At 40.4% G+C, this 20,188-nt stretch overlaps 1 protein-coding gene across 1 annotated transcript in view; it reads left to right on the forward strand.

Annotated features, from left to right (window-relative positions):
* The window catches only part of SHISAL1 (shisa like 1), a 264,536-nt gene extending 246,344 nt beyond the window's left edge, over positions 1-18,192 (forward strand). Inside the window, exon 5 of the mRNA XM_033952580.1 lies at positions 18,124-18,192. Within this exon, the coding sequence (XP_033808471.1) occupies positions 18,124-18,142 (19 nt within the window). The 3' untranslated portion in view covers positions 18,143-18,192. The remainder of the gene's footprint in view (positions 1-18,123) is intronic.
* The last annotated feature ends 1,996 nt before the right edge of the window (positions 18,193-20,188 follow it).

Here is a 20,188-nt window from a genome sequence, read left to right on the forward strand (position 1 = left end):
AACCTTGGTTTGCGTTCCAGAAACATGCTTGTAATCCAAAGCGCTCATATATCAAAGCGAATTTCCCCATAGGAAATAATGGAACCTCAGACGATTCATTCCAACCCAAAAGCTTTAATACAAAATACTATACGTACTTGTATTGCAAGACTTTGCTCATTTAGAACAGTCACTACACTCCTGCAGCATCGGAGAGAGAAGAACCATCGGCTTGGTTGTGATGTGTGTATACTGTATGTACTTGTATTGCAAGACATTACTTGTATATCAAGTTAAAATTTAATAAAATATTTTGCTTGTCTTGTAAAACACTTACAAACCAAGTTACTTGCAATCCATGGTTTTACTGTATTTAGTTGACAGTTTCCAATTTCTTTTAAATGAATATCATTCAGATTCCTGAGCCAGGCCGCAGGGCCAAAACACATACATGTCAAGCCTAAATAAATACAGTAAAGAAATTGAGCAGCTAAGGTCACCTTCACTGTTTTTTCTAGCAGTTCTATAAAGGAGTACTTATATTTAGGCACCTAGGTGATGCTTATTGGGAGCCTATTGTATAAAAAATAAGTAGGCGCCTAATTTTCTTTATAGAATTCTAATGGTATTAGGACAAATGTGTGTGTATATTTCAGGCATGAGCCAACTGTGTGGCCGCACTATTCCCCACCAATGCGTTTCGCCTTCTTCTTCAGGACGGGGCTAGTGCTGCAACTGTTGGCTTACACCAATTTGAATGTTAGAACGGCCGCAGAATGGAATGGTGTAAGCCAACAATTGCAGCACTAGTCCCGTCCTGAAGAAGAAGGCGAAACGCGTTGGTGGGGAATAGTGCGGCCACACAGTTGATATATATAAGATAAGTGCATTATCCATTAGTGAATTTTTGAAAATGGAATGCTTTAATAATAAGATGAAGTTTTTATAAGCAAAAAAGATGAATAAATATTTATAAAATTAATATGTTTAAAGAAAATTTTCATGACAAGTTACGAGTTGAACTATAAAATATAAAAATAAAAAAATATTAGGTTTGATATACACAGGATGAACTTAATTATAGAATAGGCTACTATCATTTGCCTATGGCAGGGGTAAGCAATTCTGGTCCTCGAGAGGTCAGGTTTTCAGGATATCCACAATAAATATGCATGAGATAGATTTGCTTCTCAAGGAGGCAGTGCATGCAAATCCATCTCATACATATTCATTGTGGATATCCTGAAAACCTGATCTGCCTGTGGCTCTCAAGGACCGGAATTGCCTACCCCTGTCCTATGGGATGTCTAAATTGAGGTGTCTAGTTATAGAATTGCCTCATTTATGTATTAAACTACTCCAATAAAAATAGTGTCAGCTTATTTTCTTTTTTACTGTTTTTTTGTTCTATCTCTATTTATTACCTCGATATGCAGAATCTAGGAGGTCTTTTGCTAAGGTTCGCTAGCTGATGTAGCGCATGCTAAATTTTAACGCCTCCATAGAATGTAATGGGTACATTAGCATTTAGCACGTGTTAATATTTAGCGAGCGCTAAATTGGCTAGCGCGCCTTAGGACTCCTTTTACTAAGCCGCGTTAGGGCTTTAACGCGTGGAATAGCATGCACTAAATTGCCACAGTGAGCTGGCGTTAGTTCTAGCCGCGTAGCATGGGTTTAGCGCGCGCTAAAAATGCTAACACAACTTAGTAAAAGAAGCCCTTAGTAAAAGACCCCCATAATTTGTTGTACTTTTTAAGGAGCTGAGAAATCCTCCATTAGCTTTCATATTTTTGCAATTGCTTCGATTTGTGGAAAATTCAGCCAATTTATGAAATATTCAAAAGAAACCTGGAAAGTTTCATTTGGATTTTTAACAAAAGAAAAACCCCAACAAAGAAAAACCAAACAGATCTTCCAATCCAAGGAAATATGGGGCAGATTCATAAAATGTATTTTTTATTACAGTTCAATGAACCAATCTGACGAACTTTTAAACATTTCATCGGTCTGTTCATCGGTCTGTTCGGGAAACCTATCTTAAAGAATTTTGCACAGAAACAATTGCTATTCACATCCAACTTATTTTGAAGAGTAGATTGTGCCTTTTAATTTTTCTTGCAGTAAAATATTTTTAAATTACCATGGGTCTTAGAAGACAATATACCAGACCTGATTCACAAAAGCTTTCTCCTTATAAGAAACACAGGGGGTAATTGTGTAAAGAAAGTACAGTACTATCATTTATGTGGCAAATATGCACATAAGTGACTAGAATACTGACATAAAAACATGTTTCTAAATGCCAAAAAATTATATCTACATGCTGTTTGTCAATATACACATCTTCCATAGTGCATAATTTACATGTGGGTGGTCACAAAAGCCGAACTCGGACAAGCAAACATAACTTATAAAATATTATAATTTGCATATGTTATTTTCAGAATCTAGGTGCATTTACACCAGCTGGCATAAATTCTTACGCCTATATGTATACGCACATATATATATAGCTGGTTACATTTCTTTATATATATGCATATATATAACTGGTATACTTTCCTTAATAGAATAGACTATTTGGCACCCTCTGTTTTTTGACTTATTTAGAGGCTTTTGTAAGCAATTTTTGGTGCCAAAATCCGGATGGTGACCATCTTGGATTTTAGCTATCTTTTATTCAAAATTTTCCTGCAACTCCAAAACCTAATTGTTGTCTCAAAACTGGTTAGAGTGGAGTCTTTGGGCTCTTTTACCACTAATCCATGCCAGGAATGTACATGTAACCAGCGCATAACAGAATTGCCTTTATAGGGGGTCCTTTCATTAAAGTGTGGTAAGTTTTTATTCTTACCACACTTTAACAGCAAAACTAGTCTTCAGTAAATGCAAAGGCTGTGTAGTAACTGTTAGGAGGGTGCACAGCTACCACACAGAAAAGTTCTTTATCACTTGTACAGATTACCGTATTTGTTATTGTGGCTAAGCATTAGTAAATAGAGGCCATAAAGGCAGAAAAGCTTTAGTGAATTTGGGCCTTTATGTGTCAGATTTAAATAAAGCAATATTGTGATTTGGAATGTGGTAAATAAAAATATTTAAAAGAACAGTATATTGTGTCTAGAAATTTGAAAATGATTCCTTTTTTTAGGGCCTTTGCCACTAGAAACTTCCCATTAGCACCGCTTGAAAATAGACTTGATGAATAAGTTAAAAAATTAAGGGGAGAAGTTATCAACATGGACTAAAGAGAGGTTATTTCTCAGGTTATTCTAAACTCAGGCTATTTTAGCACAGGTCCCATTTTACAAAATGAGACCAAGTATCTAATAACTGGGATTAATAATAGAATAACATGTCATAACGTTAGTCCACATTGATAACTTCCAGCCTAAGTACTTATTTGATAAACTATATTTTTTAAAAGGTTGGTTAGACAAATTTGGTGAGTCGATATTTAACATTTAACAGGGTCATAAATATTTACCTGTTGTTGACTTCAGTATGTGCAGATGTCCTGTGACTTGCTAATCAAAGTCTAGATCGAACCTTGTCCTTGAACTTTATGTAATTAATCATGTTGTCTTTCTGAAGTGACCACTGAGAAAACCAAAAACATATTTTACACTGCTATTGCACTGCTTTTGTCTTTATACAGTTGTTTTTATATCAAGATGGTCTTTTAGAGAGTTTAATAACTCTGTGTTATATAATCCCCTGTAATAAAATCTGCTTTATTGTTTCAAAAGGGTGTGTAGTGTCTTTTGTTTTATTAGTGTATTTCTATATACATTGACTTGGAACTGTTTACAGTAGGACCAAAAATATGTTAAAATGCATAACTATGGCCAAAATAATGCTGTAATTTTGGTTGATACTGGTACAGTTTTTAATTCATGAAATGTGTATCCTGCGTTTTCATTGCATCTTTCCACATAAATCCATTCCGGAAAGGGAGAAAGGAGGTACTGACGCATCTTGCTTCATGCACCCAAAATCCAATAAGGGCCCCTTTTACAAAGCTGTGATAGCAAACGCAATGCAGCCCATTCCATTACTATGGGCTGCGTCATACTGTTTGTACTGTAACTTGCTACCATGACTTTGTTTAAAAGGCCCAAAGGGACATGTTTACTAAACTGTAGTAAGCACTTACCACATGTTTTAACATGCAGTAACTGTTAGGAAAGCACATACTAACAGCTACCATATGGTAAAAATCCCGTGGGAAGTGTTTACTGTGGATGGGGGTGGGTTCTGGGCAGATACCAGGCATGGTCTGCTTTCACAGGTACATGCATAGCACGGCTAACTTTAGCAAAACTTACCCAAAAGTAGTGGTAAGTGCAATTGTGATACTGCTAGTCAGATGGAATGGCCACTGCCCCAAGGAATTAAAAAAAAAAAAAGAAGCCAGCAAAGCCAGTGTTAGCGCGGTGCAGCGCTTTTCTCTTCATTTAAAGGCAGGTGAGCCGGCGAGAAGGAGGAGGTGGTGGTTTTGGCAGTGAGTGAGGGCGGGAGGGGGGAGTCGCCGGCTGTGCTGTGCTTTCCCGATCTGGCCACTGCATACGCACTCTGACCACGGACCTATGGATCACAGATCAGGGATCACAGATCACGCAGGTCTGAGTGCGAATGCGCGGCTAGCGTTTTATTATATAGGATAAGCACTAACCACCTCTCCAAGGGAAATCCTCCCCAATCCAATCACTGACTTTCCCCAACTTCCTTTGACCACCTCAGGACTCATCCTGGGTTTTTCTTGATCGTCTAATGGAACCATCATGGAAGCCACCAGGTTTCAAAATGGAAACTGTGATTCCCAACGGTAGTCCCAAGGTACTCCCACTAGAGATCAAACTGCCATATAAAGGCAATTGCTTCTGACAAATTAGGAACTTAGTGGCAACCAAAGGGAGCCTACATTTCAAGAGGAAAAAAATTGCAGGAAGATCTTAGGAAATTGGAAGACTGGGCATCCAAATGACAGATAAAATTTAATGTGGACAAATGCAAAGTGAAGCACATTGGGAAGAATAATCCAAATCAAAGTTACCGGTGCTAGGGTCCAATTTAGGGTCAGCACCCAAGAAACAGATCTAGGTGTCATACAATATGCTGAAATCCACCCAATGTGGGGCGGTGGCCAAAAATGCAAACCGGATGCTAAGAATTATTAGAAAAGAGAGAGTAAATAAAACTAAGAATATTATAATGCTTCTAGATTGTTCTATGTTGCAACCTCACCTTGAGTATTGTGTTCAATTCTGGTCACCATATCTCAAAAAAGATATAGCAGAATTAGAAAAGGTTCAAAGATGCGCAATCAGGATGATAAAGGGGATGGAACTCCTCTCATAGGAGGAAAGACTAAAGAGTTTAGGGTTCTTCAGCTTGGAAAAGAGATGGCTGAGGGGAGATGTGATTGAAATCTGCAAAATCCTGAGTGGTGTAAAACAGGTATAAGTGAATCAATTTTTTACTCCATCAAAATTACAAAAACTAGGAGACACTCAATGAAGTTGCAGGAGGTGAGAGGAGAATGTGGCATAGTGGTTAGAGCTATAGCCTTAGCATCCTGAGGTTGTGGGTTCAAACCCCTTGCTGCTCCTTGTGACCCTGGGCAAGTCACTTAATCCTCCACTGTCCCAGGTAGATTATAAGCTTACTGGGACAAATAGGAAAAATGCTTGAAGTACCTGTATATAAACCACAAAAAGGCAGTACATGTATACAAGTCCCAATCCCTTTCCCTTTTTAAAACCAATAGGAGGAAATCTTTTTTTTTTTACTCAGAGAATAGTGAAGCTCTGAAACTTATTGCCACAGAATGTGTTAACAGCAGTTAACATAGATGGGTTTAAAAAAAGTGTGGGCAAGTTCCTAGAGGAAAAGTCCATAGTCTACTATTGAAAAAGACATGGGGGAAGTCATTGCTTGCCTGGGGATCTGTAACATGACATGTTGCTACTATTTGAGTGTGACTTGGATTGGCCACCATTGGAAACAGGAAACTGGGCTAGATGGACCATTGATGTGAACCAGTATGGCTATTCTTATGTACATACAAGTATCAGAAATCCCTGTTACTGCCAGTAACTTTCTCCAGTATTCAGCCAATTACAATCAGCACTACAGGCAAACCAGCTATGTCACTCAAAGCCCAAATGATAAAGTTATGATTGTCTTATTTTGGCCATACTGTCAGAAGAGAAAGATCATTGGAGAAGGACATCATGTTTGGAAAGATGGAAGGAACCAGACGAAAAGGGTGACCTGCAATCAGATTCCTGGACACATTGAAAACAACCATGGGGATGATGCTGGAGAACCTTGCTGGACTAACACAAAACTGATTTCTTTTTAGATCTGTGATTCATCAAGTCCCTAGGACTCGAACACGAGTCGATGTCACCTAACTGCATTTCTTTTAAATATAGTACTTAAGAACATAAGAATTGCCGCTGCTGGGTCAGACCAGTGGTCCATCGTGCCCAACACTCCGCTCACGCGGCAGCCCCCAAGTCAAAGACCAGTGGCCTAACTGAGACTTCGTACGTTCTGGTTCAGCAGGAACTTGTCTAACTTTGTCTTGAATCCCTGGAGGGTGTTTTGTCCTATAACAGCCTCCGGAAGAGCATTCCAAATTTCTACCACTCTCTGAGTGAAGAAGAACTTCCTTACATTTGTACAGAATCTATCCCCTTTTAACTTTAGAGAGTGCCCTCTCATTCTCTCTACCTTGGAGAGGGTGAACAACCTGTCTTTATCTACCAAGTCTATTCCCTTCATTATCTTGAATGTTTCTATCATGTCCCCTCTTTTCAAGGGAGAAGAGGCTCAGTTTCTCTAATCTCTCACTGTATGGCAACTCCTCCAGCCCCTTAACCATTTTAGTCGGTCTTCTCTGGACCCTTTCGAGTAGTACTGTGTCCTTCTTCAATTATGGCGACCAGTGCTGGACGTAGTATTCCAGGTGGGGACGTACCATGGCCCGGGACAGCGGCATGATAACCTTCTCTGATCTGTTTGTGACCCCCTTCTTAATCATTCCTAGAATTCTGTTCTCCCTTTTCGCCACCGCTGCACATTGCGCGGTGACTTCATTGACTTCTCGACCAGTACTCCCAAGTCTCTTTCCTGGAGGGTCTCTCCGAGTACTGCACCGTGTATAAGATTTTTGTTACCGACATGCAAACCTCATTTGCCATGTCACAGCCTATTTCTCAAGCGTGTTTATGTCACTGGCTAGATTAGCTCCCAATATTGAGTGCCGGACTATGTTCAGGCCCCAGCACTGAATATTGAGGGCCAAAATTGGTAGGGACAGCTGCTGGAGCCTAAGCGGGTCCCAATCGATATTCAACCAGGATCATATTCAACCAGGTCTTAGGTGAGCCCTTGTGGAATATCAGCCAGAACTGGCATAAATATGTTTTACTTTTAAAGCACCCCCATCCCCTTCCCAGCCACCAAAATAGCCCACCCTACCCCAAGATTACAAGATTGAAAGGCCTTCCCCTTCCCCCCTCCAAACAAGCCCCATGACCCCCAAACCAAGATCAAGGTAGGGCCCCTCCGGGCCTACTTTATTTCCTGATGGTCCATGGGGGTTGCTAGGGGCAGGAAAGAAAGCCACTTATTCCTGCCCCTTGTGATCTCCCTTAGAAAATGGCTGCTGTGATCTCTCATGGCAGCTTGTAGTACCATAAAAGTAGAAGAGATCATGACATATTTTCGCAAATGTGAGGGAGTCAGGGATCCTTCCTCAAGAGTGATGTTGTTATGTCAGTGGGCAGTAGAGAGTGCTGGCCAATTAGTGGGTAAACTACGGGGTCCAGAATGCATTGAGCCCAGAGTTCAATCCTTACCCAGCAGGTGACGCTGAGCTACAGGGTCCAAGATGCATTGAGCTTTGTAGCTCAGAGCTCAACCCTCATCCAGCAGGTGGCACTGAACTGCATGAACAGTAGCCCTAAGGGTCCACACATGGCACTGCTGGCCCTCGTTTCCACCCTAATCCAGGTCACAGAAACCCAAATAATAGTAACATTCCATACTACCAATCCCAGGACAAGCAATGGTTTCTTACATTGGACTATGGACATTTCCTTCAGGAACTTGTCCAAACCTTTTTTAAACCCGATATGCTGACTACTGTTACCACATCCTCTGGCAATGAGTTCCAGAGCTTAACTATTCGTTAAGTGAAAAAATATTTCCTCCTATTGATTTTAAAGTTATTTCCATGTACCTTCACTGAGTGTCCTCTAGTCTTTATCATTTTTGAAAGAGTAAAACATCAATTCATTGTTACCCATTCTACATCATTCAGGACTTTGTAGACCTTAAGGTCCTATCTCCCCTCATTCATCTCCTTTTCAAGCTGAAGAGCCCTAACCTCATATGAGAGGAGTTCCATCCCCTTTATCATTGTGGTTGCTCCTCTTTGAAACTTTTCTAATTCCACTATTAGGAGCATAGTAAAATCCTAAAATGAACACAAAACTGCCTATGTTGGCACTTGGACATCCTAATAGCTAGGACATCCAAGTGACAATTTTCAAAACTGTTTTTGTGGACATCTAGAGAAATGTTTTGCCTGCTTTGTGTACAGAGTTCGGGGGGGGGTTAAGAGGCATGTTACGGGCATGTTTTCGATGTACCTTGGGTGTGCTAGACTTGGATATGCGTGCTAGACTTAGACTTGCAGAGATAATCAAACTGCCACATTGAATCCTTGAAGAAAAATTGTGGGATATTACACCTATATAGCATAGTATATACCAGGGCTGCCCAAGTTTGGTCCTCGAGATCTACTGGCAGGCCAGGTTTTCTGGATATGCATGAGAGAGATTTGCATACCAAGAAGGCAGTGCAGACAAATCTCTCTCATGCATATTCATTGCGGATATCCAGAAAACCTGGCCTGCCAGTAGATCTTGATGAGTGGACTTGGACAGCCCTGGACTTATAAACCTTTCCAAAGACATTCTAGATCAGGGGTAGGCAATTCTGGTCCTCGAGAGCTAGAGAGATCAGATTTTCAGGATATCCGCAATGAATATGTATGAGATGGATTTGCATGCACTGCCTCCTTGAGATGCAAATCTTTTTCATGCATATTTATTGTGGATATCCTGAAAACCTGATCTGGCTCCGGCTCTCGAGGACCGGAATTACCTATCCCTGTCCTAGATGGACCAGACGTTTTGGGCTAGACCTCTTTTGGAAGTGTCTAAGTGCCAAAAAGGTACCTAAACTGACCAGAAGACTACTGGAGGGATTAAGTAATGACCCCACACACCTACACAAACACACACTCCCCCAGTGGTCATTGACCCCTCTCCCACAGCTCTGAATGAAACAGTACATACCTGTCTCTGGAACAGCAGCATCTGGCATGGAAAAGCCTAGTAGAACATCACACAGGTGTCTTAAGTAGTCTGGTGGGTGGGCTAGTGAATCATAGAGAGGAAGAGCCAAACTCATAAGGCAACTTAAACCACAACATTTATGGTGTTAAGTATGAGTCCACCAAAATCCACAAAATCCTACTATACTGCTATATAGGTGCCACCTAAGCCATAAGGGCTATTGGGGTAGTAGGCTGGTGGGTATGGTAGATTTTAGGAGGAGTTTTGGAGGGATCACCATAAATTATAAGAGGTATATGGCAAGATGTACTATATATCTGGCACCTTTATGTGAAGTTCACAGCAGTATCTTCTAAGGTGTCCCACTGCTCTGTTGGCATGTCTACTTGGTCAGTGCATTAAAATGGTGCTGATTTGAACGTTTCTAACTTGGATATTGTTGTGGTCAAGAATTACATTACATTAGTGATTTCTATTCTGCCATTACCTTGCGGTTCAAGGCAGATTACAAAAGGAGTTATCTGGCCATTTCCAGAGGAATTAAAGAGTAAAGTGGTTTGCTTCAGAGAGTTGGGACGAGTCTTGCAGTGTTAGTTTGTCTTCATGGATTTCTTGAATAGCATAGTTTTTATTTCTTTTCTGAACGATTTGTAGTCAGTAAATTGGACAATTAGTAGTCTAGTTTTGCTGCTTGTGTGGCTAGAAGGCCATCGTACAGGTTTGTTTTTTTTCATTTGATGTCTCTGATTGGGGGATGCGTGAATGGTTTGTGGGTTTTCCTATGTCTGGTTGAAGTAGTTTGGATTAGGCGGTTGTTTAGGTAGGCTGAGCTGTCTCCATTTATGGTTTTAAATAGTAGGCAGTAGAATTTGAATAGTATTCTTGCTTGTATTGGGAGCCAGTGTGAGTCGAGGTATGCCGCCGTGATGTGGTCGTGTTTCCTCAGTGAATAGATAAGTCTTAGCGCTGTGTTTTGGACTGTTTGTAGTTGTTTTATTATGGTTGCGGGGCAGGGGAGATAGAGTAGAATGGCAAATAAAGTTAGACTTCCTGACAATTTAGACATTTGGGCGGCCAAGACATTCAAATAGGCAATTTTCAAATATATATTGCCTATTTGGTCTTGGCCGCCAAAATGTCTAAATTGCCAGGATGTCTAACTTTATTTGCCATCCTACTCTATCTCCCCTGCCCTGTAACCATGATCTTACATAAGACATTTTTTTAAAACTGCTTTTTGGACTTGATTTCATGTTGGATGGTCTGGCCCCCTGCCTGAATCTTACCAGGCCACATGTTGATTGTTGTCTTGCACTGCCTTGACTTGTCTGGTTGGAGGCAGTATACCAAGTTCAAAATAAGTTATAAACTATAAATCATCTGTGTTCTGCCCCCATGTTATGTGGGCATTTGCTCAGTTTCTTACATAGGAACTAGTTAAACGTTTCTAATGGATGTGTAAGTTATCAGGCTGAGTGTAATCTTCTTTAATGAAAAGGTTACCACCCTAAGACGCTCCTTCCCACCCACAGTCTCCTACAACTCCCTGGTCTCCACTGACCCCAACCCTACCTTACCTGTCTCCACCCCCATTCCAGCCGACAGATCCTGGACCGTCTTCGAACTTGTTTCCGAATCGCAAGTCTCCAAACTTTGCCTCAAACTAAAAACTTGCAAGTGCACCTCCTACCTATTCGAGAACACCTCTACACAGGCCATCGCTTCCCTCACCGAACTTATAAACTCAGCCCTAACATATACTCAGCCCTAACATATACTCAGCCCTAACATAAACTCAGCCCTAACTTATAAACTCAGCACACGCGGAGGCCCAGTTAGGTGCTCCTTATTGGAGACCCGGATTTCCCGTATCCCCCGATATGATTTGCAAGAAGGTGTGCATCCAACTTGCGCTTGAAACCCAGAACAGTAGTCTCTGCCAGTAGTCTCTTGGAATACTCTGGGAGAGTATTCCAAGCACCCACCACTCGCTGTGTGAAACAGAACTTCCTGACATTTATCCTGAACCTGCTGCCACTCAGTTTCAGGCTATGACCTCTTGTCCGTGTCACATCTGAAAATGTCAGTAATGCTGCTTCCTGGTCTATTTTGTCAAATCCTTTTAATATTTTAAAAGTCTCTATCAAATCTCCTCGCAGTCTTCTCTTTTCGAGGGTGAACAGTCCCAGTTTTCTGAGGCGTTCTTTGTAGCTCAAATTCTCCATACCTCTGACAAGTTTCTGTAGAGATTATTAAGTAGGGATACAAGGACTGTTTCTATTGCATAACCAGGTCTGAGTCCAGATTGACATCTGTCAAACATTGCTGAGGGGGAGCGAGAAGATTTCTTATTTTAAGTTCAATTGAGCCACAGACTCCACTTCTAGTGCCTTTATGTCAATTCAAATAAATTTCAGTTTTATAGCCATACCCTTCTCTGTACCCCAAAACATTTCCTCTTCCTTTGCTTTGCTCCTTTCTTGATCTACCTGTAAAAATTGTAGTTATTTCTCAGCACATCTGTCACAGGGACAGAATCAAGAGCCTTTGCCTCAGACGTGCACTTACTTTGCCTCAGACTTCACATTCCAGCTGACAACTCCCTCATTAGCTTTAACCTCACCTCCAACATCTAGGGCAGGGGTAGGGAACTCCAGTCCTCGAGAGCCGTATTCCAGTCGGGTTTTCAGGATTTCCTCAATTAATATGCATGAGATCTATTTGCATGCAGTGCTTTCAATGCATATTCATTGGGGAAATCCTGAAAACCCGACTGGAATATGGCTTTCGAGGACTGGAGTTCCCTACCCCTGATCTAGGGACTTGTGCTGCCTGATTCAGGGAAAAATATTTAGATTTGCTCAGTTGAATTGATTTTTCGATTCGATTTCATTGACACAGCTTTGTAAGTTTAAACATTTTTTTTTTAACCAAGGCAATATCATATCAAAAATAGGAACATCCAATTTATAACATAGCTTTAAAATTAGTTAGAAACATGGGGTGGCAGACCTGTTTACAGTATGTCTTAACTGACTGTTTGTAGGACCCCCTTAAGTTGACTACTAGATTTTTCTTAGATGCTTGCCTTGCTGTTTGTCTCTGCGATTGCATTTACCTTATGATCATTGTATTACCATGCACTCCTACTGCTTGACCATTGTTATTCTGGACACTGGATTACTATTACTGTGTATTACGGAATCCACCGTTCTAGGATTCAAAAGCAAATTAGATGCACATCTCCTTACGAGAGGCATAGAGGGATATGGGTGACTAAAATTACATCAGGTGTACACCTGACTGGGCCTCCGTGTGTGCAGATCACCGGACTCGATGGACCATGGGTTTGATCCAGAGATGGCAGTTCTTATGTTCTTTTACTTTCTACTTACTCAGTGCTTCTTTATTTTTGTTCTTGTTATTTCAAATACTTTTTAATAAAGATATTGAACATAAAAAAAAAAAGAAACATGGAGTGGTGCCATCAGGGAAGAGAACCGGAGAGAAGAAGAGGTGCCTCTCGCCACTACCTTCAGCTGTTGGGTCCCTCTGCTATCCCCTGTTCATTTCTCCCTCTCCCCATTTTGCCCTCCCCCCAAGTCCATACTTGGGGGATAGCAGAGGGACCCAACAGCTGAAGGAAGTCTGCTGACACCTGAATTCCATACTCATAGGGACCTTCAGTGCATTGGCCTGCAAGACTAATGCACTGAAGGTCATAGGGATTTAAAGGGCTTCAGTGCATTTGCTGGGCAGCATCATAAGAGAGGTCAATAATAAATAATTGCAATCCCCCAATTCCTATCAAGAACCTACCTGTTGGAGAAAGGGGGGAGGGGCAGTGACGCATGCTTATTATTTTGAAAATTTTATAAAAATATAATTTTTGAAACAGGAAAATCTATGCAGTTGCCATACTGGTGTACTGGATTAAAAACAAACAATTTTATATAGAGTTCCTGTCTTTCTATAATATTAACATGTACACCACCTTGGCTAGTTAGATAGTAAAAGCGGTTTAGCAAATCTGAATAAACAATAAACTTTAGTTCTAAGAAAGAAAACTTCAGAGTTTAATATTTCTGTGCCAGTGATTTATTTCAAAATGCATAACACAAATCTAGCACCATTCTACTTTACGTACCCCACTGTTAGAATATAAGATTCCTCGGTCCTTTAAAAGAACCTAAGGAAGAGATATGTCTTTTTTCCTTAGTTCTTTAAGGTGCTCCTGTTTCCCTCCATTCCTGGTGATTTAGATTCTTCTGGTCACCATTGTTGTCGCGCCTTTGCCCCTCTTCTTGTGCCTCGGTAGTGTGACCACTTTTACTATATTAGGTTGAGCCACTCTTCTTGCTGCATTACAGAAAGAGTGGTAGATGCGTGGAATAGTCTCCCGTTAGAGGTGGTGGAGACAAGGATTGGCTCTGAAATCAGGAATGTGTGATACAAACATGTGGGATCTCTTAGGTCAAGGAGGAAATAGTAGATGCTGCAGATGGGCAGACTGGATGGACCATTTGGCCTTTATCTGCCATCATGTTTCTCTGTTTCAATATCCTTGGATGTGCTTCCCTCCTTCTGCTTTATACTTTTCTTGCTGCCTTGGTAACCTTTGATGTCCCTTGGTAACCACTTTGCCCCTTTTTTGTTGCCTTGGAATCTTCATTGCATGTTTGGGATCACCTTGTGTTTGGGATCACCTTCAAGTATTAGAAAAAAAGAGAAAAAACGAGCCCTGGTAGAGTCACAAATACACAAAAAAGAGGGCAAGTTATTGTCTTCAGATTAGGGGCTCCTTTTACTAAGGTGCGCTAGCGTTTTAGCGCACGCAGGATATTACTGCGTGCTACGCTTCTAGAACTAATGCCAGCTCAATGCTGGCGTTAATGTTTAGCACGCGCGGCAATGTAGCGCGTGCTATTCTGCGCGTTAAAGCCCTAACGCGACTTAGTAAAAGGAGCCCTAGGTCTTTATTAAATGAAACCCAACAAGGATCCAAGTTTCGGCAATGATAATTGCTTTCATCAGGGATAAACAATTGTGAAATCTACAGTATAAACATTAGAGAAATAAATAATGTGGAATATATAAAACAAATATACAATAAATAGATAAATTATGTACAATGATACAACAGAATCAAACTTTAATTGAGATTAAAATGTGTTTTTAAAAAAATCATACATAAATAATGTCATATAAAGAAATAGAACAGAGGGTAAAGGAATAAAACACTAATATAAAAGATGCTACTTTCTGCAGAACAGAACAAAAAACTAATTAACTTGCCGATTAAATGTATTACAGCTTGATATTGACTCTCCAGGACTGTCTGTCTATAGGACATTTTGATTTTTTCCATATGCGCTCCAGAGCTCAACATTTCTGTTTTAGCTCTCTGTGATATGGGAGGAACCAAGGGACCTTGCGGGGATAGGAGATGGATTTAGTGAAAAGGGGGGGCGAGGGAAAGATAGGTGGATTTGGAGAGAGCGACCCAGTTATGCCAATTAGTACCTGAATCTGCAGGCTTAGGGGCAGAGGAAAATAGATTGAGAAATTTAGACCAGAACAGGTCGCTTGTGATTTTTTTGCAGAAGGTAATGGGGTTGGAAGTGCGGGGTGGAGCCCCAAGGTGCGACATAAAGATGGGGAGACAGAAAGCCCCTAGGAAGTGGTCAGACCAGGGGACATGTTCCCAGCGAGTGTCGTCAATTGACGTCTTGTGAGCGGTAAGGTCGAGGAAGCTAATGAGTCTAGTGTGTGCCCCTTTTCGTGGGTTGGGGATGGTTCAGGGGGGTTGAGGCCAAGGGAGGTGAGGAAGCTAATAAGTTCAATCGTATCCTTGCTGGTGATGTCATCTAGGTGGAGATTGATGTCTCCGATGATCAATAATCTTTGGAACTTGAGGAAGGCATTTGTTATAGTCTCAAGGACGAGTTCGGAGGAGTTGTTCCAAGAGGTAGGCGGGCGGTATAGGAGCAGGATGCCCAGTGGGTGAGGGTGAAGTTCATCATTGACGGAAGCAAGCATGTATTCTAACTCATTGAGGATGATAATGCATATCAAACTATCTCCACAGTACTATGGGAACAGTCTTTAATTGACAGTGGATCTTAAATCATATACGAAAACTTTTACCTTATACTGGCCCTAAAAATTTCCTAATCAAACAAAGGAACTATAACTCTGCACCAACCAAAAGATAAATAGCACATGTTAAAAACCATTAAATAGTGAAAAACTATAAGCTAATTTTTACATAACAAGCCAACATTAGAAAAGGAATGGCATCTGATATAACATATATGAACAACCTATGGATGAGAGCAAACGAGCTCATCAGTGTTGGCTCAATGTTGAAGTGAAAAACTCATACATCACACAATTCAAATACCGCTTAAAAATCACATTCAGGTACTTCAGGGTGAGTGTTCCTTACTGGGATGATAAGCAAACAAAGGGCCTGTTTTACAAAGCCACACTAGCAGCAACAGCCCCGAAGCCCCTTTAAATCTCTATGGGCTTCGGGGCTGTTGCCGCGTGGCTTTGTAAAACAGGCTCAAAAGGGGGAAAAATGAGAGAAGAAAGGTCAACTCTGCATTAGCAGCAGATTTCACCTGTATCACTTGTGGCTTCCATTTCAGGTCAAGGACTGTACTTATATCAAATCAATCAACACATAAATACTATACATTTAGCCAAAGGCAGTTGCTGGGAATTCGTACACTGTTATTGATGGGAAAGGCCATCATATGTAATCAGATTTTCAAGGTTAAATTTGCCAAAGTAAGATTAAAACTGACTTTAAAAAAATCCCTGACTTATTCAAGACTGTATGGTGAAATAAATCTAAACAGAATTAGACCTAGAGGATGAATACATCCTCTGTGTTCTCATAGCTTGGCTATAATATGAGTTTTTATACTTGCAGGTTGGTAAATGATAATTAAAGGTTGAATTCCTCACTGAATGATTTTACATGATGTTTCAACAAATTTCAAAATCCTTACAATGCAGTATATAAATTTATGTTTCAACATTTAGCTTTACCAAGCAAGCTATACCTACTCATTAAAATACCTGTGCTGCAAAGTGACTTCATATTTGGGGCATTTACTACAACAAAGCTAAATATCTGCTTTTATTTAATACCAATGTAGGATGAGTGAGAATTTCCAGTAAATCAGGCATATTTGTGTGTGTGTACCAAAAATTAGCAGGCTTGCACATGGAGAATATGCAAATAGGGTTGTAATCAGCTCATTGGCTAGCACCATGAGAAACTTTCTAGCCCCTACTTGTCCTGTTGTCTTTTAATTTATGCCTTCTTTTACTAAGCCGCAGTAGAGGTTTCTACCACGGCCCAGAGCACTAAATGCTCCGATGTTCATAGGAATTCTATGAGCGTTGGAGCAGAGTCAGAGCATTTAGCACTCTGGGCTGTGGTAGAAATCTCTACCATAGCTTAGTAATAGGGGGGGAATTAGATTGTAAGCTCTACTGAGCAAGGACCATCTCTTAAATATGCTGTTGTACATATGTAAATATGCTGTTGTACATATGTAAATATGCTGTTGTACATCTCTTAAATATGCTGTTGTACATGCATATGCCTATCAGCATGTTAAATAGTAGTAGTAGCATCACTCTATTTCCAAACAATGCTAAAGTTACCAAGGGCACGTGGTCAAAATTGACTTTGTATCTGCTCCAAATTACGCTTCTGGCTCCTTCTCCCTTCCACAAATCCTAACCTCATGTCCTTTATGTCCTTCAAAATATACTAGTCCAGGGGTAGGCAATTCCTGTCCTCAAGAGCCACAGGCAGGAAGGTTTTCAGGATATCCACAATGAATATGTATGAGATGGATTTGCATGCACTGCCTCCTTGAGACGCAAATCCATCTCGTGCATATTTATTGTGGATATCCTGAAAACCTGACCTGCCTGTGGCTCTCGAGAACCGGAATTGCCTACCTAGTCGATCTCTACTAGTCGATCTCTGAGCCTCCAAGCTTTTCTTTCCACTTACTTCTAAACAAAAATATTTGGCTGAGCAATACATTTTTCACTCTCTCCTGCTCTTGTAGGTTAGAGGGCATAGCAAAATGTCAAGCAAACAGGGTGATTATGTGGAAAAGTTATGTAATTTGCTTTTGAGATATTTAATAGTGTTTAAAAAATAAAAGTGTGGAAACTTTGAGATCCCTCATAGTACTTCTGCTTCCTTTTAAATAAAGCTGCCTAGTGAGCACATTATTAAATTCAATAGCAGCCTTGGAAGGAAGTGGAGTATTTCTTGTCAGCTATTTCCTACGAAAATGTGAAAGCGTGGAAACTTTTTGAAGAACCCCTGTAGCAGGAGTTGGAGAAGTTCCACCAAATGGCAAAGACTTGGGGTCTACTGATGGAGTAAATATGAGCTTTAAAAGGGTGAGAGTAGAACCAGTGGATGGGGTTGTTTGATTCCCATTTATTCCCCGTTAGAACCCCAGTTGTAATCCAAGCATCCTCCAAGATTTATAGACCCCTTTCGGGATAGGTAATGATAAGAATGTAAAGTCCACAGAGTATTTCACAGGCAAACACTGAAAGAACCCTGATTGGCATTCTCATTTGACATATCAACCTGGTCATCTAGCTTTATGGTTCATCCCACTACTGGTTTTCTTTACTGGAAGGGTGTTACTCTTAGGTATCTGATCATTTAGTGAACCATCAATACTAGCATCAACATTATCCTTTTTATTTGCAGTACTATTCTAGGCTCTTGAAGGTCCGTCCATTCTCCTGCATCTGGAGGCTGCTGAGAGTCGTTATCTTCACCTTCCTTGAACATGCCAGATAGATCAACGGTATTTCCTTTACAGTGTCTGGCTCAACATTGTTGACCTCTTTCAGACTCTATATTTCAGTTGGGTCTGAGATAATCAACTCTTTTCTTTCTGCTGCTTTCTTCATCCAACTCAAGACTCATATTCGGTTCATCCTCTTAAGCAACACTTTCCTTGCTCAGGACGTTTATTGCACTGGATTGCACTGGAACTGACAGGTACCATTTCTTCAGCCACAACTTCTAATGGAAGAAAATGAGCATATTGCAAATTTTGAGTACATAGATTCAAGGGGTTACTTCCAATACTTCATAAAGTACAAGGTACCATTTTCCCCTCTTATTTTTATTAGCTCACAGTATTTTTATTAGCTCACAGCTAAAGGCAGTTCCCATTTATCCTCATGTCATACTCTTTTGCTTGAGCTATTTCTATTTTACTTGCATTTTTCTGAGCTATTTCGAAAGCTTCCATAAGTCTTGCTGCAGAAATGTCACACATTTTTCCTAGGAAATAACATCACCATCCCACAGAACATTCTAGAAAAGAACATCAACTGGCAGTCATGGACCACATCTGAACATAAGATAAAAAGATGCAAAATCATTATGTACAGTGTTCATGAAAGTCAGTGTTAATAATCTGTAGCCACTTGCTTTTATCTCTTAGTGTCAAGGCTCTAATCAAGTTTCTTAGAAATCACTTAAATCTCTCACCTTGTGCATTGCCAGCAAGATAATAAATTATTATATGAGATTTTTTTCATACCTGTACCTGAAATTTGCAATCGTTCACTGATTTCTAAAAGATACTCTGTAGATCAAGGGGCAATTGTGAATGCAAAAGAAATTGTCTCAATTTCTTTAACACCTGCTTAGCAGTTTGAATTTATGCAGGGCAATCTCATATGTGCCAATTTAATGAAGTGATCAGTTAACCATCCACACTATTATTTCTGTGATTGTTGATCAGAAGTCAATACAAACCAAGGGGGGGAGGGGTGTAATTATAAAAATGGGTTTACCATTAAAATAGTTTCTAATAACTAAGGTGTGGTATTGTGGCAAGGGCACTCACAGTCACAGGTAGGCACAGGTAAACAATATAATCAATATTCCTTATGAAACATAACTTGTGGCACGTCATCCCTCCAATATATTAAATTGGAGAACAGATTCAGAGTAGAGAGTTGCACGGGGACAGAAATCCCACCCATCCCCACCCGTCCCCTGTTCGCAGGAAAATAGTTTTATCTAATTCAAGCAACATCTCTCTACAGAAGTCATAAACTGCAAATCACAATTATCCATATCAGGAGATTATTCACTTCTGCTTACACTACTCCCTCCCTATCCGGGCATATTACTATAGTTTTCTTACTGGGTTTATTTTTGCTATGGGTGAGGTAGTATATGTAATATAATCAGTCCCTGCTGCAGTGGGCAGTCAAACAATTAGAACTCTGATACACCAAATAGAATCTGCTCTCCCCCCACTCCCCTTATCACCATTGTAGCTCTTTAATGGTTCTCTGGTAAATATGCATACTCCCTTGTCCTCACTCAGAAGCAGGAAGTATGTTTTCCAGTATTTCCAAAATATTTGCAAACTTATCTGAATCTGGGGTGGTTGTTTCACTTGTCTAGGCTTCCCCAGATTGTTTCTCTTGCTACTGTGATGAGATCACTTATACTGTAGGGTCATGAAATAGTTAACTGTTGTTTAAAATATTGCTCTGGCCTACATAGCTGAAAACAGTGTATAATCTATTGACTTCATCTGCCTAAAATGTATGTCCCCACATTATAAGCTGAATAGATAAGAGTTTGAGCCATGATGTACCCTGCCCTTCTGTACATTTAACTGTAAGAGTTAGATAAGTGTCCTGCTAGTGACCTGCTAGTGTGAGCTTAGAACCAATGAGTGTTAAGAAAAGTAACACGTGAAAAGCTTTTTCTAGAATTCAGTTGTATAGCCAGAAAAATG

The sequence above is a fragment of the Geotrypetes seraphini genome, chromosome 7 (genome assembly GCF_902459505.1).
Source record: "Geotrypetes seraphini chromosome 7, aGeoSer1.1, whole genome shotgun sequence".
In the NCBI taxonomy this organism is placed as follows: domain Eukaryota; kingdom Metazoa; phylum Chordata; class Amphibia; order Gymnophiona; family Dermophiidae; genus Geotrypetes; species Geotrypetes seraphini.